Below are 8138 nucleotides of genomic sequence, written 5' to 3'. Positions count from 1 at the left end.
AGTTCGATTTGTTTGATTTATTTATCCTTTTATGGCAACCGTTAAACCACGCACTGGGTATAAAACATACAAGTAAAATCTCGTCTAATGAAGATTATTCCGTGTACCAGAAGCAAAAGACGTACAGTTTAAATGCGCATCACTTGCACTGTGCACCAAGGTATGTATGGGCCAACTAAGATCTAAGCCATCACATTCCAAGGTACAACGTGCTCGGCTTCGGCTGCTTGCTCGTGGAAACATTCGGTGATTTTGTCTTGGCAAGCCATGCGAATGCGAGCCGATGTTGCCGGGGAAATCCATGTGAACTCTTGTCCCAAGTTTTCTTCTTTCCTCGCAGCAGTAACTGCGTCCCGGAGGGCAAAGAAAATAGAGGATGCGAGAAACAGTGGCGGCTCACCGACAGCCTTCGACGAATAGACCGCCCGCGGATTAGGTGCTCCCGTTAGTAGTGATACATTAAACTCGCCGGGAATATCGGCAAAACCGGGCAGCTTGTACATGCCGGGTCCACGCGAATACACTTGTCCCTTCGGTGAGTAAACCATCTCCTCGAGGGTGAATAAACCATATCCCTGCGTGAATCCTCCCTCAATTTGTCCGATATCGATGGCCGGGTTGATGCTGGACCCCAAGTCCATTACAATGTCCGTTCGCAGCACCTGATGGTCACCAGTGAGACAATCGATTTCCACCTCAGAACAAGCCGCTGCATACGTGTGGTAGTTGAACGCTTTTCCACTATTCGTTCCGAAATCATATCCCAGCTCTGGGGTGGCATAGAATCCCGTGGCGGACAGCGACACGCGGCTAAAGTAAGCCTTACTGACCCAAAAGTTCCAGTCCTTGTCGGGGTACTGCTTACGGATCGGTGACAACCGTTCCAGTATTATTTTGGCCGCATTCAGCACTGCCATGCCGTTCAGATCCGACCCAGCACTAGCGGCCGTGGCCGACGTGTTCGGTACCTTGTCGGTTGAAGTTTCCGAGATGTGGATGCGGTCGAACGGGATTCCCAGTGTGGTTGCCGCTACCTGGATCATTTTCGTGTGCAATCCTTGACCCATCTCAGTGCCACCGTGCGTCAACAGGACAGTACCATCCTGATAGACGTGAATGAGTGCGCCACTCTGATTGAGATGCAGCACCGTGAACGCAATTCCAAACATTGTCGGGACGACGTGAATCCCTCGCTTACGCCAACGATGCTCCCGATTGTACTGTTCCACGGCTTCGCGCCGTTTGTGGAAGTCGGACGATTGAAGCAGCTCGCTCCAGCACCGTCGCACATTGCACCCCTCGATGACTTGGTTGTAATGCGTCGTATCCCCTTCGTTGAACAGATTCAACTCGATCAATTCAATGTAATCACGGTTCAGCGTGCGTGCTACATGACGCATCATGGTCTCGGCCGCCAACATGCCCTGAGGTCCACCGAAGCCACGGAATGCCGTGTTGGACGGAAGGTTCGTTTTGCAAACCCATCCTTGAACCCGAAGATTCGGTATACGGTACGCGTTCGAGATGTGGAACAGCGATCGTTCTAATACGGCAAACGACAGATCCATCGAATGACCACCATTGTTATAGGCGCGCACATCGGCAGCAACCAGTCGGCCGTCTCTGTTAACACCGACTTTGTAGCGGAAGTAGAATGGATGGCGAGTTCCCGAAATGCCCATGTCCTCGTCCCGATCGAACATGCAGCGCACCGGTCTTCCAAGCCGATAGGCCGCCAAGGCTACCGGTACGGCAACGAGGGCCGCACGTGATTCCTTTCCACCGAATCCGCCGCCGAGCCGTTTGACACGTGACACCACCTTCGACGCCGGAATGCCCAGGGCGTGCGCGACGTGCATCTGAATCTCGGTCGGATGCTGGGTACTGCTAATCACCTCTATCTCATCACAATCCTTCGGAATGGCCAGGCAAGCTTGTGTTTCTAGGTAGAAGTGTTCCTGTCCTCCCAAGCGGCAGTCGCCCTGAACGACAATATCGGCTTTGGCCAGCGCTTGATCGATATCTTCCCCCCTTGCGATTAAACGCTGAACGCCGGGGTAGAATGATTCGCGAGCGATCGCATCCTCAATCGTGATAATAACTGGCTGAAGCTCCTCGTACGACACCTTCACTTTCCGAGCGGCCCGTTGCGCGATCGTTTGGTTGTCGGCCGCAATGGCCCCCAGTATTTGGCCCTGCGTCGTAACGGTGTGCTTCACGAAAACGAACTCATCATGGAATACCGGGCCCGTTTGGTTTTGTTCTTCGGTTAGATCATCTGCACAGAAAAACCCGTGCACCCCTGGTTCTCGCAGCGCTTCCGAGGGATCGATCGATAGAATGTTGGCGTGTGCCTTGCTGCTGTACACGAACGCCAGATACAGTTCGTTCGCGAACCTCGGAATATCGTCACAGTAGATTGCTTCACCCGTGACCTGCTTGTACGCCGACGCGTGCACCTGTGGACGACGGATCGGATCGGTGATCGGTTGATCGGACGAAACCTTCTCGAACAGCTGGGCACTCTTTATCACGGGCATGTGAAACGTATCGGCACCACTTCTTTCACGCTCCGGAAGAGATGCACGCCCCATGATCGCACTATTGTCCAGTACGCGGGCGATGGCCAGGTATGCTTTGAAGAACAGGCTAAGCGTTAGCGATCGCCGGTAGAGGATCATTCCTCCCGGTGCGGTCAGACTGAGCGGAAGCTCCTTGATCAACAGATCATTACAGCGCTCCACTAGCCGCCCATCCCACCGAAGTCCCTTGAGAGCGGCCCCGGTCTGAGTGGCAAGCACCGCCGTTGGGGCCATGCCGCCGTAAGCAAGACAAATTTCGTCGACTACGTCGGTTCCGGGCACGAATCGAACGTTGAAAGCACCGTTAACGATCGCAATATCATCGTCCCTCCGTTTGGCCTGCTTGTGGGCGATAAAATGTTGGTTTTCGGTGGTGCGTGGAATAAACACCGAAACGAGCACTTCCTGCGGTTGGATCACGTTCTTCCGGTAGCCAATGAAGAAACCCTCTCCCATGCGAACCTTACGAAAGCCTCCGTCGACGCTCGCCACTTCCAGTTCTACTGCGGCCGCACTGAATATGGGGATTAGGTCCGAGATGGGGCTGCCCGTCATAATGTTGCCTCCGACCGACGCCACGTTGCGAATCTGTTTGCCCGCAAACCAATGCAGCATGTCCACGACGGCCTTAAACAGGCGAGTGGTTGGCTCGGGACCGGTTTCGATTTCCCTTTGCAGTACATGCTGCATTTCCATCAGCGTCACAGCGGACCCAACTCTTACGCCACGTTCGCAGCTCTCTATTACCGTTAGCTCTTTGATTTGAATCGGATTGGCTAGAAAGGGGTACTCAAAGTGTTTAAACTTGACCTCCACACCAACCTCCGTGTTGCCGACGATGATCTTCGTGTTCGGCTGCTGCTTCTTCAGTTCGAGCAGCTCATCGAGTTTCGTCGGACGATACCAGGCCGTCCGAGCCGTTCGGAAGACCAACGATTTTCGGTCCAGCGTGTCCGACAGCTTCAGTTCCGGTGGGAAAATGGGCTCCTGAGACGGATCGTACGGCGTAAATTCGCTCGTTTCGAACAGCACATGATCCGTCGTATCTCCGCAGCCGTTTCTATTGACCGTACCGTTGTTGCGGCAACAGTTTTCACCCATCGCGCACAAACCTTCCTTCGTGAACGTTTTGTATCCTTCCAAAATTGGCCGGTAACCCGTGCAACGGCACAGGTTTCCCTGAAAGGCCACCTCAAGCTGGTGCATTGTTGGAATCGGCGAACTGCGGAGCAACGCGTACATGGACATCACGATGCCGGGCGTGCAGAATCCACACTGCGAGCCGTGTGCCTTTGCAATCCTTTCCTGCACTGGATGTAGACGCGTGCGAGTACTTCCGATACCTTCAACCGTTGTAACGGCCATACCATGCACGGCACAAACTGGCGTCAGGCACGCATTTACCGCCAGGTGGTGCAGATTACCGGTACTACGGTCTATCTTCGACACCATCACCGTACAGGCTCCACATCCTCCTTCGGCACACCCGAGCTTCGTACCGCAGAGCCGTAGGTTCTCCCGCAAATATACCAACAGCGTGCAATCGGGATCGGGGTTGCTATCAACGACCTGGAACCATGGAAAGAGACAGTATTGTGTTAGCAGTACTTGCAAGTGATAATTGAATCTCCTGTCCGACAACGACGGCAAATTAGAGAGACGACATGGAAATGGATGGCCAATCATGAATAACGGCGCGCGTTCAACTCCAAACGATGCCAAGGCGAAAGAGGGACAGCGATTTGGCGCAAACTAGTGTGCGATAAGAAACGACAACCGTGTATTCAATCTCGTGAGCGAAGATGTTTGCTCTTGCGGTCTGCGTTGCGCGAAGCCACTGTTACTGTCCGCGGCACGCTCCTGTAAACAAACAACAATGTTGACTGGGGCTGCGCACCACCGTGTTATCAGTTTGTTGTCCTTGATAGACTTCGTTACCAGGCTTTTGCTGCAAAAATCATCTAATCTAATTTTACAAGCTTTGGGTTTACCTTTTTGCCGTTTACGAAAAATGTAAGTGGTTCTTTCGAGTCGAACAAATCCGCCAGCTCCACCGTTTCCTTCTCTCCACACGTAGGATCCATTTTTAGCACGATCCTCGGATAGTTCACAGTTGAACCTTATTTTTGTTCCAATTGTGCCACTAAAAAATCCAAGCTCACGTTCCGCTCTAGCAGCTCTATCAACACCTAGTTCCTCGGAAGAACCGAATGAATGTTCGCGCTTTAAACTGACTGTTGAATATGATTGCACTATCTGATCGGATTGGGTTCTTTGCGGCTCAACAGCGCCACAAGAGCTAGGTATTTCGCGGCCACGAGTTGAGAGTGAACTGAAGGAGGTGTCTCTTGGCTCGGAACCTCCAGTGTTTTAGAGTTGACTCCACGGCGTAGATACGTCTCTCGCATTATCAGCAGATCGCTCATCCTCAGAGAGATAAGTGCTCTCTCATTTCTTGGAAACAAAACACGGCTCGCGTCTTCGTATGGTTGAGGACGTAGATTGTTGACCAATCTTTCATCTAATCTAATCAGCACTTCCAATTACTTGAATGTGATACACATATTTTGCTGTATAGATAACAGATTATGGCGCTTGAACAGCCGATTAAATGCCAATAGTGAAGCTTACATTAGGATAAACCTTCTGTGCACATGGTTAGTATTTAAAGAAAATTTAAAAAGCCTCAGTAGTAATTCTGTTAGGATAAACCATCGGCCACGTTGTTGTGATCGTGGTTATCCACCGATCAGTTGGTATCCGTGCAAAAAAAAATACAAATTTCTTGACGTTTCGCGAGATTCGTTGAACATTGCGATTGAAATGTTTCATTCAGAGTACTTACTCTACAAATAACAAAATGTTTTTGACTCCATGGTTTGTTCGCAAAAACCGGTTAATTAACCAATATTAGTTCCTACTGGCTGCATTTCTTGAGAAGCATGAACTCTTTGCAATAATTTTTCAATTCTATTTACGCGTGGGTATTGTTGTGTGATTCGAGTAGAGTTTTCACCGGGCATACTGTCGCACTTGTAAACAAACCGCTCAAGCAAATCGGTTGCTAATCCGCGATCGACAGTTAAAAATGTTGTGCAACCGCCTGCCCGCGGTTCTTCTGCCGGAACTACGAGCAGGTTGCCGTTTTCAGTGTCCACGACCCACCCTTATCCATGCGAGATCTGCTCACGGTGCCGATGGTGGCACGATCAACGAAAGCCACATCCGTAACATCGGCATTCTGGCGCACATCGATGCCGGTAAAACGACAACCACGGAACGCATGCTGTATTACTCCGGGCGAACCAACAGCCTCGGCGAAGTGCACCATGGAAACACCGTGACCGACTTTCTTCAGCAGGAACGCGAGCGTGGCATAACCATTTGCAGTGCGGCCGTTTGTTTCGACTGGAAGGAGCACCGCATAAATCTGCTCGACACCCCAGGGCACATAGACTTTACCATGGAGGTCGAACAATCGCTCGGTGCCGTCGACGGTACGGTGGTCATATTGGACGGTTCGGCGGGTGTGGAAGCACAAACCGTCACCGTTTGGGGTCAAGCGAATCGCCACCAGCTGCCTCGGTTGGTGTACGTAAATAAAATGGACAAGGCTAGTGCCGACTTTAACGGCTGCCTAGTTGAGATGAGGAATAAGCTGGGCGCTGTACCGGTGCCACTGGAAATGCCCATTAAAAAGGATGGCAAACTGTTGGGTAAACTCTTTTCAAACTTGTTTCGGATTGTCCATCAGGAACCTAGAGTAATAGTTTATTTCCTTCCGATTTGCAGGTGTAATAGATTTACTTTCATCGTGTCAGGTTATTTGGGATTTAGAAAGCAAGGGAAGGTCCTATCATACAGCTCCAATAACCGATCCGGATGACAAAAGCCGTGTGCGACAGCAGCTTTACGAGCTGATAGACTTGCTGTCTGGTATGGATGACAATTTGGCGCAAGCAATAATCGAAGCGGAAAGTATGGAAAAAGTACCATTGAAACTACTTTTAGATGCATTGCGGAACTGCACCGTTAAGCAGGTGAGTATCACATGGCCGTGGCTTCCCGATCCGGTTCATCATTAATTGTGATAATTTTCAGCAAATCGTTCCCGTTCTGCTCGGTTCTTCGTACAAAAACGTCGGTGTACAGTTGCTGATGGATAGTGTTTTGAACTTTCTTCCAGCCTCCAACGAACGGAACCATGTTTACAACTGTTTCGGGTAAGCACTGGCCAGGTAGGCAGCCTACGTGTGCATGTCACTCACTGCTGTACTATTCACGTTGCAGGAATGATTTCGTGGGCAAAGTCTTTAAGGTAACGCACGATAAACAGCGTGGCCCAATCACGATGATACGTGCTTTTCGCGGAGTTTTAAAGAAAAATTCAAAGTTTTTCACGGCCGCTGGTAGCACGGAGACGGTGCAACGCATTTACGAACCACTGGCCGATGAGTACCGGGAGATTGATTCGTTCAGTGCCGGTAACATTGGGCTGTGTGCCGGTCCGAAGGCAACGACCACTGGCGACTTGGTCGTAGCGAGTTCGGCCGTGCTGAAGAAGGCGCTCAAAAAACTTTCGACGGACGCCGTGGAAACAACGGAAGAGCACCACCTTTTGCTGTCGCAAAAATTGGGTCTTCAAACAGCGGTACCGGATGCTGTATATTTTTGCTCCATCGAGCCACCATCGTCGGGACAGCAGACTGCGCTGGACAATGCGCTCCGCGAAATTCAACGCGAAGATCCGAGTCTGCGAGTGCGATTTGATGAAGTCACTGGCCAGACCGTCCTCGGTGGTATGGGTCAGCTCCATTTAGAGATCGTAAAGTCACGCATTCTATCGGAGTATCGGATAGATGCGGACCTTGGCCCACTGCAAATAGCGTATAAGGAGGCACTACAGGAGCCTTGCCGTGGACAGTGGACGGCAGAGAAAGATATTGCCGGTAGCAAACAGTATGTACAGATTGACATGACAATCGCTCCCAGTACCGTGGACACTGTACACTGTGTCGTGCTGGATAACAGCAGCGAGGCGCAGGAAAACCTCAAACTGGTGCGCCCTAGGCAGATGGCATATTTCCGAAAGGGAGCACTGGCAGCAATGCAGCGAGGACCGAAAGTTGGCGGGCAGATGGCGATTTGCGCACTGAAATTGCACTCGCTGACGATCGGGAAAGGTACGGCCGATCCATTCATTATGGCAGCCGCTGCACAGTGCATCAAAAGTGTGCTTTCGGGCGCGAAATGCAGATTGCTGGAGCCGGATATGTTTCTTGAAATCGTGACACCGTGCCAGCATTTGGCTCCGATCATGGCCGATCTGAGTCGCCGCAGAGCGCAAATACAGGATGTTGTGCCACGTGGAAAGGAAAGCAAAGTGTTGAAAGTTAATGCCCCCTTGGCAGAGTTGGCAGACTATTCGACGGTGCTGCGCACGATAAGCTCCGGTACGGCAAGCGTGTCGATGGAACCAAACGGCCACTCACTGCTTAACGATTCCGAAGAGACGAACGCCCTGAGACGCTCGTTTGGTTTAGAATAAAACGAGGA

General features: G+C 51.2%; 2 protein-coding genes across 2 annotated transcripts; one reads left to right on the top strand and one right to left on the bottom strand.

Moving 5' to 3' along the window:
* Positions 1-8: 8 nt before the first annotated feature.
* Positions 9-4783, bottom strand: LOC131211090 (xanthine dehydrogenase). The gene is made up of 2 exons (XM_058204442.1): positions 4574-4783; positions 9-4151 (listed from the first exon to the last, which is right to left on the bottom strand). Exons 1-2 carry the CDS (start codon positions 4664-4666, stop codon positions 183-185), a joined length of 4062 nt encoding a protein of 1353 aa, XP_058060425.1. The 5' UTR covers positions 4667-4783; the 3' UTR covers positions 9-182.
* Positions 4784-5670: 887 nt separating this feature from the next.
* On the top strand, positions 5671-8130 carry LOC131208013 (ribosome-releasing factor 2, mitochondrial). The gene is made up of 4 exons (XM_058200656.1): positions 5671-6298; positions 6375-6622; positions 6684-6805; positions 6873-8130. Exons 1-4 carry the CDS (start codon positions 5671-5673, stop codon positions 8128-8130), a joined length of 2256 nt encoding a protein of 751 aa, XP_058056639.1.
* Positions 8131-8138: the final 8 nt, after the last annotated feature.

This window comes from Anopheles bellator, chromosome 2, assembly GCF_943735745.2.
Source record: "Anopheles bellator chromosome 2, idAnoBellAS_SP24_06.2, whole genome shotgun sequence".
NCBI classification, from domain to species: Eukaryota; Metazoa; Arthropoda; class Insecta; order Diptera; family Culicidae; genus Anopheles; species Anopheles bellator.
Note: the sequence above shows the minus strand (reverse complement) of the source record. Positions and strands in the feature narration are given on the sequence as shown.

Coding starts and splice junctions, on each gene's coding strand:
- LOC131211090 (XM_058204442.1), bottom strand. CDS start 4,666: ATGGATCCTACGTGTGGAGAGAAGGAAACGGTGGAGCTGGCGGATTTG. Junction 4,152..4,573: donor TTTTCGTAAACGGCAAAAAG/GTAAACCCAAAG, acceptor CCATGGTTCCAG/GTCGTTGATAGCAACCCCGA.
- LOC131208013 (XM_058200656.1), top strand. CDS start 5,671: ATGTTGTGCAACCGCCTGCCCGCGGTTCTTCTGCCGGAACTACGAGCA. Junction 6,623..6,683: donor GGAACTGCACCGTTAAGCAG/GTGAGTATCACA, acceptor GATAATTTTCAG/CAAATCGTTCCCGTTCTGCT. Junction 6,806..6,872: donor CATGTTTACAACTGTTTCGG/GTAAGCACTGGC, acceptor TTCACGTTGCAG/GAATGATTTCGTGGGCAAAG.